Here is a 19,819-nt window from a genome sequence, read left to right on the forward strand (position 1 = left end):
AATAACATTATTTTATGAAGGAAGCAACTGATGCCAGAAACAGTGGTGCTGGAACCCAGGTTTTCTGACTTCAAATCCTACACTCTTCATTTTATCATTTGTACACTACCATCTTAACCATAAGGTTCTTGAGGGTAAAGACAATACTCTGTCTCCCCAAGGACATCTAGCCCAGTACTTGGTGAAAAAGTTGCTCCATCAGTATGTGTTTTATGGCACAAGATATCCTGTACCATTGTTCTAATTTTTCTCAAAACCCCCCCCTTTTTTTTTTTTTTACCTAAAATGTCTTTATCATTCAGGAAGGAAAAAAGGAAGGAAAGAGAGAGGGAAAGAGAAGGGGAGGGGAGGGAAGGGTTCAGTTAACAGGGTTTAGTTTGGGGGTTTAATCATTTTACACGAAGAGCCGAAAAGAACTGCTATACTGAGAATGGCACTGCTAGAACACCAGGATACATAAGGGATCTATACCAGTGCAAACCTCACTGTAATCTCTATGTAAATTATAGTGACTACTTAATGGTTCTATTTTATTACAGTGCAATGATAAACACAGCTGACATTACTCAGTTTCCCCTTACGGCCATGATCTCACTAAAAATGTCCTTAAACTTTCTGCCACCTAATCCTTCCTAAGACCCTTTCCCTTCTGTCAATAGTGGGTGATGAGAAAAACTTTAGCCATAGCTGTGATAAGGTTGTGAAAATTTTAATCAGTTATTACACAATAGTCATTTATAAAAACGAAGAACCACTAACTGGTTCTCTAGTATCTCTCAAATACAACTAGGGCCTGTTTAATATGTATTAGAGCTTTCAAAACTGACAAATACAATAATATTTAAGGAAAATCTAGAATCACCTTTTGTCCTTCAACGTATATGTTTTAAGAGAACATACACCAAGAAATCTAAAACCATAATCACCTGAATTCACAGATTTAAATAAGATAAAATTCCACTGAACCATTCAATATAAGAAATACAAACCTCATGGTGTTTCCAAAGAGACTTTCTATGTGACACAGTGAAGAGGGTGATGCCGACCTAATACAAAGAAAATGATTTAGGTTTATATTAATAACACAGAATCACAAATTAAACTCGTCTGTATATTTTAAGCTATTAAAATGACTGTCTTCAGAAGCTATAATTAAAAATCAATGTAAAAGAGAAAAAATTACAACTGATGCCAATGTTCAAGATAATGCAAAGTACAGACCAATGACCACATGATAAAAACACACAAGTACCAATAAATTCTTTAAGGAAAAAAAACTAACAGGTACTAGCATTAAATGTTCTACTTTGTGGGGCAGAAAATATATATCCTGACACAGTTTCTATTTTATTGTGAAAAATACATGAAAAGAGTATAAGAATAGTAAAAATAGCAAGAGGTCAAAATCAGGAAAATTAAATCAATATAGTACTGTCTACAGTCAATCTGTTTTTCAAATACAGGGTCATAATCCTTTATTGGAACCCCTGTTTTGGAATGTGTCTGGGAATTCAGATTTTGGAAAAGCAGTATTATCATCAGAAAATATATGAATGTTTCTGTGGCAACATATAAGAACACCAACATTGAGAACAACTTAAGAGTTTAAATATCTTTTGTTAGTTTAGGCAAGGTTTGTCTACCCCTTTAGCATGCTACAAAATAATGAAAAATCTTCTGGTTTTGAAACCTTATTGGTTTTTTTTTAGATTTTATTTATTTATTTGAGAGAGAGCATGAGAAGGAGGAGGGACAGAGGGAGAAGCAGACTCCCCACTGAGCGAGGAGCCCGACGTGGGGTTCAATCCTGGGACTCCAGGATCATGACCTGAGCTGAAGGCAGACGCCTAACCAACTGAGCCACCCAGGTGTCCCAAAATTTTACTGGTTCTTAAACTGTAAATAAAGATTTAGAGATTTCTAATAAAGATTTTTTAAAACCCTCTTCGTTCATAATTGGAGTTTGCAAGACAGAATATATCAATATAACTGCAGATGCTCTGGATCAGTGGTTCTCAGCTGGGGGGAGGAGAGGAGTTTTATCCCTTAGGGGACACTTGGCAATGTCTGGAGACAGTTTTGATTGTCACAACTGAGAGTGCTACTAGCATCTAATGAATAGAGGTCAGAGACGCTGTCAAATATCTATAAAGCAAAGGACAGCTCCTCACATCTAAGGATTCTCCAACCCAAAATGTCAACAGAGCTGAGACTGAGAAACCCTGCTCTAGATCGTGTTTCTTAAAATGGATCTCTCAAGGCTGACAGAGATAAACGCTAGAGTATCCAGATAATTCCACCATGAGTTCTAATTTTATTTTCATTTTGATAATTTTTTTAAAAAATCAGCCTAAGCATATTCTGGATCAGTTCTACCATGCGATTTAAGTGCCCAAGTCTGTGTTTGTACTTCTGCTGGTACCAAGTGATTACTTGAAGTGATAGCACTTGGGGCGCCTGGGTGGCTCAGTCGGTAAAGTGTCTGACTCTTGATTTCAGCTCAGGTCATGACCTCAGCATTATGAGATGGAGCCCCATGTCAGGCTCAGTGCTGGGTGTGGAGCCTGCTTAAGATTCTCTCCCTCCCTCTCCCCCTCCATCCCCCTTTCTCTCTAAAAAAAATAAAATAAAAATAAAGTGATAGTACTTAAAACTTTCAATGTACCATAACTTTGGATGCCATGTGGAAAGGTTCTCAAATTGGTTACAAACTGCTTGACAAAATAAGTTATTAGTAAAACATTTCAATGATACAACACTTATTTGACTTTTGAAAGCTCATTTCAAATTTTTTTTTTTTATGATTCTACAATAATTGAATCAGATCTCAACTTAATGAAAGCATTCTTTCTGACAGAAGTAAGTAAGGTATATAAGCAAAATTCAAATATTAAGATCTGGACCCCAGACTATACCTTTCCATAATTAAATCCCAAACTGGTGGTTTAGTTTCAGAAAAACAGTATCAGAGTTTCCTTTAATGTAACCAACTTGAAACTGTGTTTTGTCTGTACTTAATTTGTGAATTTATATTTGTTTTGTGGCTACAGATGAGCTCTAAGTTCAAGGACTCCGTATCTCATTTCATGCTTATACATATTCAACTGCTATTATAGTAATATACTTTAAACTATCAACTGGGGGCCCCATAAAAATTTTTTTCTTTTAAATGAATCTACACTTTATAGGAAAATTGTACCTTATGTGGGGATATATAGCCTGTAACTAAATATAAGGGGACATCACATGGTCAAAACTATCAGCAAAGAGCCTCTAAATCACTGATCAAATAGAGACCACACCTCCAATACCTATAAATCTGAAAGTTTATATGAACAGATACATAAAAAGATTATAAATGACCAAAACTGATTCAAGAACAGAAAAGAAACCATTAAAGAAATAAAATCAGTACAGAAAAATCTTCCTACAAAGATTAATGTAGCAAATTTATTCTTTTTGTCATTATATCAATGCTTCTCAAACTTTAATGTACATTTGAATCCTTTGGGAACTTGGTTAAAATATGGACTCTAATTTGGTAGGACCAGAGAGTCTACATTCTAACAAGCTCCCAGGAAATGCTGATCAATGACCACTCTTTGAATAGTACGAATTCATACTGTAAATATGTAACATGACCTTTTATATTTACTGTAAACCCCCACATAACACTTACAAAAGACTCCTTGTTAAAAGACTCCTGTACTTCCTTTACTGACATAACACTGTAAAACAGTTAGGATATACTGCTCTTATTCTCAAAATCCAACCAGAGCATAGATGGTGTGACAATCACCACAGAACTACCGAATAGTAAAAGAACGCTATCAATATGCACAGCCTCAGAAAAGGCTACCAAATGAAACTGGTAAAATGTTGCCCAGGCCAGAGAAAAAGAAATGGACAAAATGATAATTAGGTTTCACTCTGAATGGAAGACATTAAGAAAATATCAGTTTATTAACACTGAGCACAGGGAATGAAGTAAAAGGGAAGTAAATTTAAATATAGTATTTGTTCCAAATCTAAGATACAGCTAAAGAGAATTATACACAGAATTCATTTACAATTCTTTTTTTTACTCCTATCTATTAATTATCATTTGGAATCTTTATTAAAGCAGATAGAACATCCTCTGATAGTAATTTTGTTACTTAATAACTTGAAATCTTCTCTTTGGATAGATACTTGGTTGGACACAGAGTAAACCAAAAAGAATGACAGGGATCCTCAAACAGAGAATCTGAAATGCTTACCTTCCGACAGTGACTGTAAATGTAGCCTTCCACATCCACACTAACTGCGCTTGTGCATTCATCCAGAATGGCGAACTGGGGTTTATGATAAAATAATCTTGCCATCTGAAGCATAAAAAATATTTTGCATAATCACATGCAGAAATTAATAAGCTAAAATAGATTTGCTTTAAATTAAACATGCATTGAGTCTCGTAAAGCAAGTATGAAAATTATTTTAACTCAAAAAAACCTACTTCCCCAAAACAGAAACAATAAAAAAAAAAAAAAACTGTTTTTACTATCTTCCCGAACAAGGGGAAAATGTAACACATAGGAAATTTACTGTTAAGAGTTAATCCAAAACATTTAAGATTGATGTGAAATGAAGTTGAGTTTTAAACTATTAGAGAAACTTCTCTACACAAGATTAGAGGGTACATATTTTAACCAAATCTAAGAAATTTCAGACTCCAGATGGCTCAAGTACAAAAATGTGTTTATTTCTAAATATTCTGTTGCTTAAGTAATATCAATTGATATTAAGCTGCCAATTAATATTTCCACCAGTAATTTTTGAGTGCACCTGTTTTATATCCCTGAGGTCAATATCGGATGCGCTCATTTTTTAAAGGCTCTGCTAATTTTATAAGTAAAAATTAACACCAAGATTGTTATAGCTTTTCATTCTTCATTTAGTAAGAATGCTGAACATTTTCTCATTTACTTTCCATATGTATTTTATTTTCTGGGAATTATTTACTCTGATCCTTTGTCTAATAGATATTCCAACTGGTCACTGCCTCTAGCAATGAGGGCCATGTTACAAGACCAATGGACACTTTTCTATCCTTAGCCAATTTATTTTTTCTGCTACATGCAATTCAGGTGACCACTTCCTCCTTCTTGAGAAAGTGACAGTGAAACCATAGTCTTAACGTTTCTTCTCACTTAGGCTGCTTCCTCAGTTTCTTTTCCAGAATTTTCTTCCTCACTTGACCACTAAATGTTGGGGTTCCTCAGGGCCAATTCCTAAGTCCACTTCTCTTTATCCTATATTGTTTCTCCCTGAGTGATCACATTAAATCTTATGATTCCAAATATTATTTACATTTGTGGACTCTCAATACATATCTCTTGCATAGCCTTCTCTTCAAATTTCAAGATTGCTAAATAAAAATTCCCATTTGAGAGTTCTATTCAGTTATCGAATTCTCCACTTAAAATCCATCCATCCACTCTACCGCACCTTAAACATTTCAGAAAATAACACTATCAAACAGGTGCTCAAGCTAGAAGGCCACGAGTCCTCCCTTCTTCTCCTCTCTTTCACACTCCCACCCTCATAGTTTTTAGTCCATTCGAGTAAGTCCTTCAGAGTTTGTAGTCCACTCACTTTCCCCTGTCTCCACAATCATGCCCTCAGCCCAGAACACAATCATCTCCTGGCCTGGAGGGCCATTTCACTCCTCTCCCATCCATTCTCCCTGTAACAAGAAAGGATTTTCCAGAAATATAAATCAAAGAATGTCACGCTTCTATTCAACTTCCCACTTCACTTAGAACAAAACCCAAACTTCTTACCATGGCCCACAGGCCCTGCACAATCGGATTCTTACTTGCTTTCTGACCTCAACATTCTAGTCAAAATTGCCTCCTCTCAACTACCAGGACACAAGGGGTCTTAGGCCAGAGAGGCTTAGCACATGTCACTTTCCTTTTGTCTCAAACACCGCGCTCTGGTTCTTGCATCTTCGAAATTTCTCCTCAAATCTACCCTTACCCCTTTCCCGCAATCCAAGTGGGTCCCTCCTGTAATTTCTCTGCAGCCCTTCATATGTTGTGAACTGTATGTTGTCACTTTGTCCCCTCCTCCAGACTATTACATTCACATAAGCAGAGACTGTATTTTAACCACTACTGTACATCCAACACTTGCATGAAGGAAACATTTAGGTATTTGATAAATTAATGACTAAAACATAAGCAACTCTATTTGATGAGGTGAGGAGAAGGGGAAGCAGCAAGTATAGACTATTTAGAAGTTCGGCTGTGCAGAGAACAAAAGGTACAGACTACAGAGGACCTTTGGTTAAGGCAGAGTTTGCTTTTTACATCAGGAAGACCTGAAAATGTCTTTCTGAAAGAGAAGGACCAAAAGAGATTAAATATAAGGTGTGTGTATCTGCACACATACATAACTGAAGGAAAGAATATGATAAAGTCAGAGGAGAGGGGGTCCAAAAACATGGGAGACATTCAGCCTTTCTCAAGAGGATGGATGACATATCCTGCACAGACATAAGTAAGGAGATCAGGACAGTCCAGCGTGAACTTAATTAAGAGGACTGATTATCTGAAGGCATTCCACAAATGCCCCCCCGTCCCTCGTGTTCCCATGGAACTCTTCGCATACCTTCACCACCACACTTGGCATATTACATGGCAATTTCCTCATGTGTCTCTCTTCCACTATGCTATCAGTACTTGATACCACAATATGAGAAGACTGTAAAGTGAATAAGTACATGAACACCGCGGTGGTACTGCCACCCGAGCCTGACAAGCCCCGCCCACAGCTGTAAGCTTCACGAGCTATCTTTGCTTGGCAGCCTACTTCGCTGTGCTACGGCTCAATTCCCTCTGTACAAGGGGGCACTCAACAGTTCCTGCCTCAAAGGACTTGAAAGAATTCAATGTACAGGGCTAAGCCTACCGCCTATCGATGAAGCCCTCAATAAAAATGAGTGGTCAGTGACTGACATAAGAACAGCTTCTCTTTTTTAAGAAGGTGAGTTGTTCTACTGGGAGTTGTGGAGTAGGAAATAGGGCAGAAAGCCTGAGATTGATAGTTTTTAAATGATTATCATGAAAAATGAGAGAGGGGGCAAAAGTAAGTAAAATGATCACCAAAGAACACTGTGAGCCCCTGTACGATTGGAAACCAGGAAAGTGTAGTAGCACCAAACCACATCATTCTGATCTTTCAGCTGCGCTCAGAAGCCTATGTACAGAAACACTAAGGCAAGAATGCTCTTGGGCTGAAGCTGAGGTAATAGGAGGAAACAAAGAGTGGGAAAGGAAGTTAAGGGGAAAAATCATTTGTTCATTCCTTTAAGAAATACCTCCTGACTACCTCCTATGTGCCAGGCCCCGGATTATTAAGTCTGTACTAGACAGGAAAGGAGGCAGAGTCAGAAGGGGGCTGATCAATCATAAGAAAAGGGAGGGGTCAATATTCAAGATTATCAGTGAGTCTGAAGAAGGGAGACAGCTGCCAATTAGGTAGAAGAAAAAGAATTAATTATAAAATTGGTTTTAAAAAACACTAACAATTTTGACAGTGGTTTCTCTAGTTAAGGGGGTTTTGGCCCTTTATACTTTTATATCCAACTTTTCTATCATACATACTTTTTTGTAATTCATGATTTAAAAAAAAAAAACACTGCTAAATAGGAAGAACAAGCATAATGGAGTGGGAAAGAGAACTATCAGTCAGAGAAATAAGATATCACAACTATGATATTGGGAAGAGCAACCCTGGCTGGTAATGGCTGGGCCCAAAGGGGTGCAATGAAGGTGAGGCAAACGTTACTTGAGACTCTGAGGGGCAGTGAGAGACGAGAACTGGATAGACAGTCCACCTGCGCACCGGAGGCTGTATAATGTACTGGTCAAGAGCAGAAGTCTGATGTCAAACCCGCCTGCACTTGAATCTCCATTCTGCCACTCAGTAGCCACGTGGCATTAGGAAGCTGCTTAAGGCCTACAAGTCTTTCCCTTGTCTGTACCTTAATTCACAGGGCTGTTGGGAGAATTACATAGAGTCTGCCATTCAAAACCAATCCTTCATCATTATCCCAGTGTTCTTTCTTTATAGCTATAATGGAAGACTGCCTTATGTTACAGTTAGTTGAGAATATCTGGGTCTCCTAACTAGATTGATTAGTAAGGGCAGGCACTTATCTCAGTGCCTTGCAAAGAGCAGACTCCCAGCTAGTAATGAACTCTGTAGAAAGTATACCATGATGAAGTTTTTTCACTAAAATTATGGAATAATTATCTTATTTCCCTCTATTTACTGACTTTTCTCAATGAATTTTAGAAATGTGTTCACCAGACCTCCCTTCTATTCAGTAGTAGTATTCCATTCCCTCCAATTCAAATCAGACTTTCCTTATTCAAAAGTTCCCTTGGTTCATCTGTTTACACCAGCCAACTTCCACTCTTACATATTCACTGTTTTGGGTGGTTAGACCTTTCGAGTCTGTTCTTCCTTAAAAATTATTATTTTTATAGTTTATAAAAATTATGTCCTCACTTCCCTCAATTTTTTACTTTGCAAAAACTGTAAGAGCAGTAAAATGACTATACACAAACTTTGCCCAATTTCACTAACCTCGACATCTGTTGTATTAGCCTTCCCCGTCTCCCCACAAACTTTTTGAAGGTAGCAAAACAATATGCTCTCTTTTAAATTTCACAACCAGTTCTCCAAATATTGGTCTATACAGAACACACCACGGCTTGGTCGTACAGCAGCGCCATGGGTGAGTTTCTCCATTTCCCAACCAACTCTATCATGGTTCATCTGGCTTTGCAGGGTTCCTCCCTCCACTCCTTCCCTCTCCCCAAGATATCCCCTTCACTCCTCAAGGCCTTGAATTTCTTATCTTCAAATAAAGACTATCCCCTCTGTACCTTTATACCCCACACACAGGATTCCTTAATTAAGCACATTTGTTTTTCTTTCTCTGGATTTATACCGTGCACATTTGTGAATCTTGACCTACCCTTCCATTTTCTTTGAAGTCATAGTAACAGGAACTTAAATTTGTTCTCTTGACTTGCAGTTATTTCTATAGTCATCTTCTAATTGATTCCAGAAACCTCAATCACTTCAAATTCTTACTCCTACCACCCAATTTCCATTCTGAATATGGCTGACATCTCTTTTCTTTTGTTTATGATCCATTCTTCACTCTATAGATTAATCTCATGTTACAGCACTAGCCAGACAAATCACAATATCAGGTTGATATTAAGTTCATACATAATGGGTATGGTTTTTTTTGTTTTGTTTTGTTTTTTAAAGATTTTATTTATTTATTTGACAGAGAGAGAGACAGCCAGCGAGAGAGGGAACACAAGCAGGGGGAGTGGGAGAGAAAGAAGCAGGCTCCCAGCAGAGGAGCCTGATGCAGGGCTCGATCCCAGAACACTGGGATCATGCACTGAGCCGAAGGCAGATGCTTAACAACTGAGCCACCCAGGTGCCCCAGAATGGGTATGTTTTGGGAAAAATAACATGTACTATCAGGGAATAAGAGCAACAAAAAAGGGAGAATATAATTTAAAGATAATGAGTAAGCAATTCAGCAATAAGCCATTTCTTTTACTGTTTTCCTTTGGCTACAGTTTTCTCTAATGTCCAGAAGGTTAACACTCCGGGGGAAAAAAACATTCCTCTGCAGCTGGTCAAACTATGGTATGCATAGTTAGAAAAGGACTCTTTAAAAAGAGTTAACCCTCTTAACAGAGTATTGAAGGTATCACTTTTAATATGCAGTGTTTTGTAGTCATGTTGGGTCAGGAATAAGTTTAGACAATTATAAAATAAAAACACCTCCTTTCAAATGCCTCTATTAGGAAAATGTAAAAATTCTAAATAACCCTGGGTAGTAGATACTGAGTCCTGAAACCAGAATAGATATAACAGGGGAGGGCAGGAGCAGAATAAGGTAGGAACACAGTTAGAATGGATCATCTCTAACACCTTCAGATACTTCAGAGACAACAACTTCAGTGAGGGGTCAGTAGGGAAAAGATATTAAGACATCTTGGACTACCATATAACCCAGGATCAATATGCTAGAAAGTTTCCCCCACTTTAATTAATCCCCAATGGATAAATAGTATATCATTGGAAAACTTATGAATTTTTCAGAATTCTAAATGCACATGCAAGTTATACATTTTCAAGCACTTTTATTATCATTTAAACTAATCCGTACTATAACAATTGATAAATAAAAAGATTAAAATTGTGTACCTTGATTAATCAAAATACCGGACTCTTAAGAGTGACTTTATGCAACCAGTTACAGTGTCGTGCAATGTTTTCAGAGTATACTTACCGCCATTCTTTGTTTCTCTCCACCACTGAGGACATCCATCCAATCCTGAACACTGTCCCAGCCTCCTTCACGTTCAAGGATATGACCCAACTGGACATTATCTAAGTATTCCTTTAGTACCTTTCAGCACAATGATTAAAGATGAAATCAAACTTAATGTAAGCCAACATTATCTTGCTTTATTTTTTAAACTAGAATCACCATAACTGTATTGCCAATATCACTTCACAAAAGAATGTGACACAAAGATAGCCTTGAACCCTCACTTCCTATCTATACTAACTCTGACAAAACATATCTAGTAGCTTAAAGAGAATAACACTACTGTATATAATTAAAGGATGAGGGCAGTGAGAAAAAACAAAACAAAAAACAGTGTAAAGAGACAAGGTTAAATCCTCACTAAGCCATATTTAAGCAGAGTAGTTAACATCTTATCTCAACTTGGAAAGTTGTAATTAATGACAAGGTTTTAGAACAGGTGTTACAGGGTAAGATAAACTACCTGGCAGTTAAAATACTTAACTAATCTAAGATAAAGAATCTGAAATGGAGTATTTCCAGTAGGTCTAGGACATAAACATTTCCTTACTAGATCAGATATCCCCTTCCTTTTCTGATCGTCTCTTCCATCTGGATATATCACTTGGTCTCGAAGTGTTCCAAGGGTCATATAAGGTCTCTGATAGTGACAGAGTAAAAACCATTATAAGTGACTTTCTAAAAAGCAAATTAAAAGATCTTTATGTCAAAGATTACAAAATAACTCAAGCAAAGTCTTACCTGAGGAACATAAAATAACTTTCCTCTCTCAGGTTTAGTTAGACGTCCTCCAAAAAGAGGCCATAACTGTGAAAGGAAAAGGAGTGGGGAAAGGAGCAGTTGTAAATTTCACAATGCGGTAGGCTGTATGGCAAAACAAGACTGCAAAATATTGAGGCCAACTTGTACTTACTTCACCAAGAACACGGAAAAGTGAACTCTTCCCACAGCCATTTGGACCACAAATTAAAACGTTGGCCCCAGATCGAACCTGAAAGAAAATCAGTCTATGAATTAATAGTGAATATATACTCAGTGAACATTTCCTTAGAGTTAAATCATTCTTTGCTAATGATAAGCTTTCTATTTTGTCTATAAATGTGGTAACAGGTAGAAGCAGGGGAAGGTATGGTTGAAGAGACCTTTCACTTTTGTTTAGTTTCAAATTTTACTCACTTTTTTTCATTTAAAAATCACTGACTGAGGGGCGCCTGACTGACTCAGTTGGTTAAGCATCTGCCTTTGACTCAGGCCATGATCCCAGGGTCCAGGGATCAAGCCCCACATCGGGCCCCCTGCTCAGTGAGGAGTCTGCTTCTCCCTCTCCCTTTATCCCTTTCCCTGCTCATGCTCTGTCTCTCAAATAAATAAATAAAATCTTAAAAAAAAAATCACTGAGTAAGATCAACTTAATCAGAATACAGAACTACAGCTTATAAATTTTGAGAATTCTTGATAACAAGTATGTGTGTATATGATCGTTTTTTAAAAAAATGGAATCATATGATATATGTTCTACATGTTACTATTTAACAATATATCACAAATATTCTTCCAAGTCAGTATATTCAGATTCCTCCCATTCTATTTCTTCTAATGCCTACTGTGTATTTCATTCTAAAAACGCACCACAATTTATTTCAAAATTTCCTTTTTGTTAAATATTTAGGTCATTTGTATTTTGTTTTGCTCTTTTAGATAATACTGCAATGAACCAGAACCAGTGACCAACTTTATATACTAGTGAGAAATGTTTCTATGGATTAGATTCTTAGAAGTGTGTGTGTGTGTGTATATATATATCTCAACAATATATATACACACACCCATATACACTATATACATTATAAATATTTCAAGTGCCACCAAATAGCTCTGCAATGATGTAAAGTTAAATGAGAAAATGTGATCAAGACTGGTTAAGCTCTGAGCTTACGATCTCGTGTGAGTATTTAATCAACCCTGTGAAGAATCAGAAACCTGGGTTACAATTCCAGCTCACATCATACAGCAGTGTATCAGAGCAGGAAAGAAGACAACAAAGATGTGAGTTACTCTGGTTGTGGAACATGCCTTTGACAATTTTTTTAACTGTTGAGGCCCTAAATTCCTATTATGTAACTCAGTGAATATTTATTGAATGCTCAGTGTCAGGCTCTGCTCTAGGTAATGGGGCTACACTAACAAATAAAAGAAAAAAAGCAAAACAAAACCTGCCTTTACAACTTTACATTCTAGTAGGAGAAACATATAATAAAGAATATACACAATAAATGAGTAAATTAAATAGTGTATTAGAAAATAAGTGCTATGGAGGAAAACATATATCAAGCTAAGGAAATTTGGGAGTAGGTAGGGGAGATTACATTTTTAAGGTGGTCAGGCCAGGTCTCATTGAAAATTGTAACTGGGCAACTTTGAATGCAGTGAATTAGGAGTTTATCTGGAGGAAGATTGCTCCAGCCCAACCCCACCCACAAAAAGCTGGTTCAAAGGCACTGAGACAGGAATGTACCTGTCCTGGTCAAAAAACAGAAAAGAGGCTGAGGAAACGGACAGGGAAGAAAGAGTAGTAGGAAAAGAACTCAGAGAGGTAAGAGGGTGGGGGAGGGCAGTGCAGGCAAATTCTACAGGGCACTGGGAGCCACTAAAAGGACTACCTTTTACTTTAATGAAAAACAGAGCCATCAGCATTATTCCCAATAGCCAAAGGTGGAAGCAACTGAAGAGGATGAACGGATAAACAAAATGTGGTCTATACATACAATGGAAGAGTATTCAGCCTTGAAAATGAATGAAATGCTGACACATGCTACAATGCAGATGAACCCTGAAGACCTCATCAAGCTAAGTGAAATAAGCTAGGCACAAAAGGACAGCTATTGTATCACTCCACTTATATGAAGTCCCTAGACAGTCATATCCATAAAGTAAATAGTAGTTACCAGGGGCTGGGAGAAGGGGGGAATGAGGAGTTATTGTTTAATGGGTATAGAGTTTCTATTTGTTACGACGAAGAGTCCTGGGGCTGGTTAGTGGTGAGGGTTGCACAACACTGTAAATGAACTTAGTGCCACTGAATTGTTTACTTAAAAAATGGTTAAAAGAGTATGTTTTATGTTATGTACATTTTGCCACGATAAAACAAATTTTAATGGTTGAAAGGGGTAAATTTTATGTTATATATATTTTACCACAATAAAAAAAGAATGAGTTTCTGGGCACCTGGGTGGCTTGGTCAGTTGGGCAGCCAACTCTTGATTTCAGCTCAGGTTATGATCTCAGGGTAATGACACCCAGCTCACCGTTGGGCTCCACACTCACTGGGGAGTCTGCTTCAGGATTCTCTTTCTCCCTCTCCCTCTGCCCCTACCCCAGTTCTCTCTCTCTCTTGTTCTCAAATAAATAAATAAATCTTAAAAAGAATGAGCTTCTAAAAAAGGTTGAGATCACTAACCTACCACATAATGATCTATAATAAAATACCACATCGCATGCACACCAGTGTTAGAGAATGAGCTATATGGAATGATTTTTCCAGAAAAATGAACTGTCCCTTTTTCTGAGAAATTATTTTAAAGAATCTTTTTGATGGACTTCCTAAGCAATTACCTATTACCTTTTCCTATGAAACTGAACATTGTGAATATTCCTGATAATTCAATTTCCTATGAAACTGAAGACAGTGAATATTCCTGACAGACTTCTTCCTAAGCAATTACCTACTTACTACCTTTTCCTGTGAAACTGAGTATAGTGAATACTTCTGATTATATATAATAATTTTACTTTACTCTAATAGTGATATCCTTAGGAGCTCCTAAATTTCAGAGCTGTTAATTAAATGGTCCCCTACTACGTTTTGAGGAATATCAGCCATATTTACTGTCTTCTGTTCCTAACTGTTCATTGTGGTTTTCACTGGTAGCCAATATTTCTCCATACTATTTGCTGCAATATGCCAGGAAACCCAAAAACCATATATATAATGACCTGTAAACATAATAATTAGACTTAAGAGATATCCATAGACATCCTCTTTCATGCTCTAACGTCTTAGACTCAGCATTAACTTTACCTCCATGGCTTTGGTAATGTTGGACAAACTTCCAATTATGACATCAGTCATGATAAGCCAGCAATAGTTTTTCCACAGTAAAGATTTTTCAAAATGTTTTTATTCCCCCCAGGTTAAATTAGGACTAAAAGACAGGGGTAACTTTCACTGAAAATTAAGTTCTTAATAACACTGTATTATTGAGGTTCCTGGACTGGTTTAATGGTGCAACAGATGCTCTGTCCCACTATTTTTTCTTTTCACGTTTCAAGTTTTATTTAAAGTTTAGTTAACGTATAGTGTAATACTAGTTTCAGAAGCAGAATCCAGTGATTCATCACTTACATATGGCACCCAGTGCTCATCGCAAGTACCCTCCTTAACACCCATCACCCATTCAGACCCCCCACACCCACCTCCCCTCCACCCATTCAGACCCCCCACACCCACCTCCCCTCCAGCAACCCTCAGTTTGTTCTCTATAGTTAAGAGTTTGTTCTATGGGGTTTTTTCCCCTTTCCCCGAATGCTCATCTGTTTTATTTCTTAAATTCCACATATGATGTACCACTATATTTTTACCAATTAAAATACCCCCATATAAGACTTTTTGATAAATCCAACTTCTTTAGAATCTATTTACCTTAATAATGTCATCAAAAACAGTTCTACACATAAATATCATCTCAGTAAAAGAGAGATTATACAAAAGTATGCTGCTTATGAAGAGTCATAGCCTTCTTCAAATATTAGAAATGTGCCTTACTAAAAAGGTAAAAATTTGAATAACTTACAAAGTACTATTTTAACACCCACATTATAACCTACAAGTCATTAATTTCTTAGGGTCTCTTCAGTCTACATCTAGATAAATAAATGTGTTTGTCTGTGCTGAGGGAGTTTATAAAGGAATAAGGTATAAAATGTCCTATCCCAAAGAAGCTCATATTATTTTGTTATTATGTAAAACAAAAGACAAAATAATCATAAAGCATTAAACACTTATTTTTTGGTGGTCAAGTCTGTTTTATTGCACCTCCTTCTAGGTGAAAGAAATCCTTTCAAATAAGCCAAATGGGTAGACAACAACTGAAGGTTACAAAGAACTGAAGGATGTGTGTTAAAGGAAGGCTAAGAAAAATGATGGAAAGACAGAATAAATGGGAAAAGGCCAAGTCTAACTTAAAAATACCTTAAGTCAAAGCAAGACAGATGAGGAATTCATTACAGAAGAGACAAAGAACAGAAGTCAAAGAAACAGCTTCCATTGGAAGAGAAGACAAAATAAGAATCAAGAGGATAGACAACAGGTGGTACAGAACATGGTCACAAAGTAAAAAAACCTGAACAAGCAGGGGAATAACTAGGGACTCATATAGGACTTTTCAACTGAAACCAAACTAAGAGCAAGGAAGTGAAGGGTTTGAGACTACAAAAGTTGAAATTACAGGGACTGATGGCTAAAAGTATATTAAATCCAAACATAAGGGCTTTCAAAGGAAGAGCTTCTGGACAGGAAAGTGACAACTTCAGTGTGTGTGGTAACATGTGACAAAATGAGTAATATCACAGATGATAATCATCTTCTCTCTTCCATGTATCTGTACATAGAGATCCCAAAGAATCCCTTCTCACTATGCTTAATCCATGTATACATCTGTATTGTTAGTTAATGGAACCTATTTCTGCATAAAGACAGAGTGAGGGAAAGTGGAAGAAAGGGCGAAGGACTGTTCACTGGAGAAATCCCATGGCCCTTTTTCCCCTGGGGTAATGGCAATAAGGGAGCGACTGAAAATCTAATAAAGATTAGACTGTGCTCTGCTTTATCTCTGAATCAAGTCTGGTGGGTGGCTACCTACTGTGCCAATGGAGCACAACAAGCTGACTAGAGCACCTAGAGTTAAATGAGACAACACTTATGGAATACTTGGAGTCATTCAATATTTACCAACTATATTTACATTTTCTCTATGTATTCTTATATTTTCTGGCTTGAAGATAAATATGATAATACATAATACTCATTGTCAAATAAGTTCAAAGTACTTTGCATAACTAACATTTTTCACTTTTATAGTTCCTTAAGAAGAAAGTGGACATGTACTTTAAAAATATATATTACTAAGAATAACAAAACTGAAGACTTGCCTAAGATTATAACAATTTAAAAACAAATCCAATAATTATACTTCTATTTTATAAATTATCAGACAACATTCCTAAAGTGAAGCAAGTTGAAAAGAATCTTTACATACAACACAAATTACAGAAGGTCGCATATGTGGTGTAGGCACGGAGAGAGGAATTCTAGAGTTGTGCCATCTCATATGGTAGCCACTAGTCAGTCACGTGTAGCCATTTAAGATCTAACTTATTAAAATTAAATTTCAAGTGTGGCTACTATATTGGACAAAGAAAATACAGAACATTTCCATCACTGTGAAGAGTTCTACTGGACAGTGTTGCTCTAATGAAGTGGTGCCTAGTGGGCTTTAGACTAGTGGGGAGACAGCCTACATGGTAGGAATCTGTTACTAATCATCAAGATTTTCTGATCGGAACTATTCACAAAGTCATAATAGACATATATCCTAATAGTAACCCTTAGGTGTGGGAGTGTCTTATAAATCATACAAAAATACTCCTCTTTTGCTTTTTCTTTTTAACTGGGTCTGCCACATTCCCTTGGATTAAGAGACAATACTGAATCAGCATCACTCTTCACTTGGCATGAGATGTTACTGCAGGGCTGCTGTGCGGCTCTCCCGTTTTCAGTGAGAACAGAGTCTGTATTTGGTTTGTATAGAGACAGATCCTCCTGCACAGTCAAAACAATACCTAACCCTAATTTTTTTCAACTTAGACTAAAATTATATTGCATGTTTAAATATTCATTTCCCACCAGAGATTACAATCAACTATATCTTCTATGACTTTTTTGAGACTGACTTTATTTGCAAAAGATTTTTTGATAGTAACATCTGAAACTTTAAAGTCCTAACTATTAAGAAAGATAGATTTCTAAGTGTTTCAAAGACTTATTTTTTGAAAGAATTTTATAGATTCAGAAACTAAGTCAAGCCTTACAGTTAATTTACATATTCAGACAAGTTTTTTCATTTCACATTTTAAATCTGATCTAAGCTCATATACAATCATTTAATAACTTACTTCAAAATTAAGGTCTCGGATCAAAATATCTCCATTTGGCGTTGCTAAAGGAACATGATCAAATCTACAGAGAAAATTGATAAAAAATTACAATTTTATATTAAACATTAAGCAAACATAGCTGAAAGAGAACACTACTATACAGTTTAACAAATGTTTATGGTGCTAAAGAACTTTTCCTATACATACTTTATAATGTTATCAGCATTGATGATTTCTCCAGCACCAGGTATCAAGGGAATGACTTGTGCTCCTTCTTCAACACCTCAAGTGGAAAATAAGTATTAAAGCATCACATTATGTTAGCCAAAACTTAAACTATGTTACCTAGTGCATTTGTATTTACCGCTTTCTTGTTGAGAGACCATTGTGCGCTCATATTTGCCTTGATTTAAATCCTTTAGTACTTGCATTAATTCTGTAATCCGAGCAGTAAAACTGAAATTAAAAAAAAGAAAAGTCATAATGAAAACTCCAAAGGCCATATCTTTTACTATGATAAAAGATATGATTTTTGTTATTTATTTGAGCTGTAACTGACATATAACATTATGTTCAAAATTCTTATTCAAACTGAACTGAAATTTCTAAAATTATAATTTAGTTTAAATGAAATAACCTAAAAGAAGTCTCATCATCAAAAAGTATGAGTAACAGGGTATGCATGCTTTATTATCATGTTTCAGTAGGAGAGCAGGAACATGAGGATAAGGGAAGAGGTTTCATCGGATCTCCACCTCAACAGATAATTACTTCATTAACAGGTGAGTCAAGAAGGTTGTTTGCCACTAGAATTTCAAGGTTTCTAGTAGATATTACGCAAGGACTAGTGCTAGTACATTCCTCAGACATAGGAAGTATGGACCGAGTTCCTCCTGGAGTGAGCTATAGCCAAGTATAAAGTTAGCCTTCCTGTGTGAGTAAGGCATTTATTACATACATGCCAAATGCCTGCTATCTCCCTGCAAACATGGAAGAATATGGAAGATTCCTCTCTTTCCTACTCAAAAATGCGAGAAAAGATGAAGTGTTCTTAATATTACATAGAAATCACTGTGGCTATAGAGAGAAATCAAAACTAATGCCAAGACATCAAGGAAATAAAAATAATGTGATGGTCAAAGAGAAAGCAATCTACAACAAAGAAGCAAAAGGGAACTTTTTTGTGAAAATCAAGCAGAAACCTCCTGAAGGAACAGAAGTACCCCATCTACCATGAACCGTAAAGGCATAAGAAAAGTTATTAACAAGTAGGAAGAATGTCCACATTCTCAAGAGACTCCTCAGAGTAGTTGACAATCTCCTCCATCTTGCCATGAAAACCTAAACTGCCAAAAAAGCGGAGGAATAAAGAAGAAATATGCAGATGAGTCACAGGTCTGGGAAGGATCTGAAGTAATCCAATTTCTTCAGATGTACTTTATACATTCTGGTGTTTTTTTATGCCATACCAAGCCCTTTATATTAGATCTTAAAATACTGAAATACTTAATTCCATATTACAATCTAAGAACAATTTTACTAGACAGAATGACCATATTTGCAATTGCATCTACAGACACCACAAGGTGACTTTTCACTTTTTTTCCCATTAAAATCAACTTCGTCTTTGTTTATCTTTTGCTAGTTGCCAGTTTCAAAAACCTAAGGGAAAAAAATACAGTGAAGGACAAAAAAGTTCAAATATAAATATTCTATTAACTTAATTTCCCATGAATTAAGAAAAGACTGCCACGACTTAACATTTCCTAACTTACTGAATACTAGTATCCATGAAGCAGACAGCTTGAGAACCACCAACCTGGTTGAAGACTCAAAAACAGACCTCATAAGGAAACATGAAAAGTTCCCTCTCAGAGAAAAATCTTCCTCAATTTTCCTATCAAAATCAACTTGCAGGAATGGGAAATGGGGCTTCAGTTGACCCGTATCTTAACCTCAACTGAGCACAATCATTAAGTATAACATATTTTTAAAACTTATTTGCTGCAATTGCTCAGTATTACTAATCTTACTTACCCAGCCAATCTAGTCATTTCACGGCCAGCCAAAACTATCCGACCCAGAGCTTGAGACATTCGCAAAAGCATTCTTCCACTTTGGTAGTAATCCTTAAACAGAAATAAATACTAGTTTTCACTTATATTTCTAAGACTAAAAACTAGCTTTTAT

The 19,819-nt window shown here is 36.4% G+C and overlaps 1 protein-coding gene across 4 annotated transcripts in view; it reads right to left on the minus strand.

The window, feature by feature from the left end:
* The window catches only part of ABCD3 (ATP binding cassette subfamily D member 3), a 74,347-nt gene that overhangs the window by 2,462 nt on the left and 52,066 nt on the right, over window positions 1-19,819 (minus strand). For 2 of the 4 annotated variants that reach the window (XM_026497580.4, XM_048220683.2), the window contains exons 13-22: window positions 19,667-19,758; window positions 17,994-18,085; window positions 17,837-17,903; window positions 17,648-17,711; window positions 11,331-11,408; window positions 11,159-11,224; window positions 10,968-11,057; window positions 10,376-10,495; window positions 4,260-4,364; window positions 990-1,046 (exon numbers count right to left, since the gene is read on the minus strand). In XM_026497580.4, the coding sequence (XP_026353365.1) occupies window positions 990-1,046; window positions 4,260-4,364; window positions 10,376-10,495; window positions 10,968-11,057; window positions 11,159-11,224; window positions 11,331-11,408; window positions 17,648-17,711; window positions 17,837-17,903; window positions 17,994-18,085; window positions 19,667-19,758 (831 nt within the window). Of the gene's footprint in view, window positions 1-989; window positions 1,047-4,259; window positions 4,365-10,375; window positions 10,496-10,967; window positions 11,058-11,158; window positions 11,225-11,330; window positions 11,409-17,647; window positions 17,712-17,836; window positions 17,913-17,993; window positions 18,086-19,666; window positions 19,759-19,819 lie in introns of all 4 variants that reach the window. The other 2 variants (XM_026497579.4, XM_044383629.3) reach the window with 1 other exon arrangement.

This window comes from Ursus arctos, unplaced genomic scaffold (assembly GCF_023065955.2).
Source record: "Ursus arctos isolate Adak ecotype North America unplaced genomic scaffold, UrsArc2.0 scaffold_12, whole genome shotgun sequence".
Taxonomy (NCBI): Eukaryota; Metazoa; Chordata; class Mammalia; order Carnivora; family Ursidae; genus Ursus; species Ursus arctos.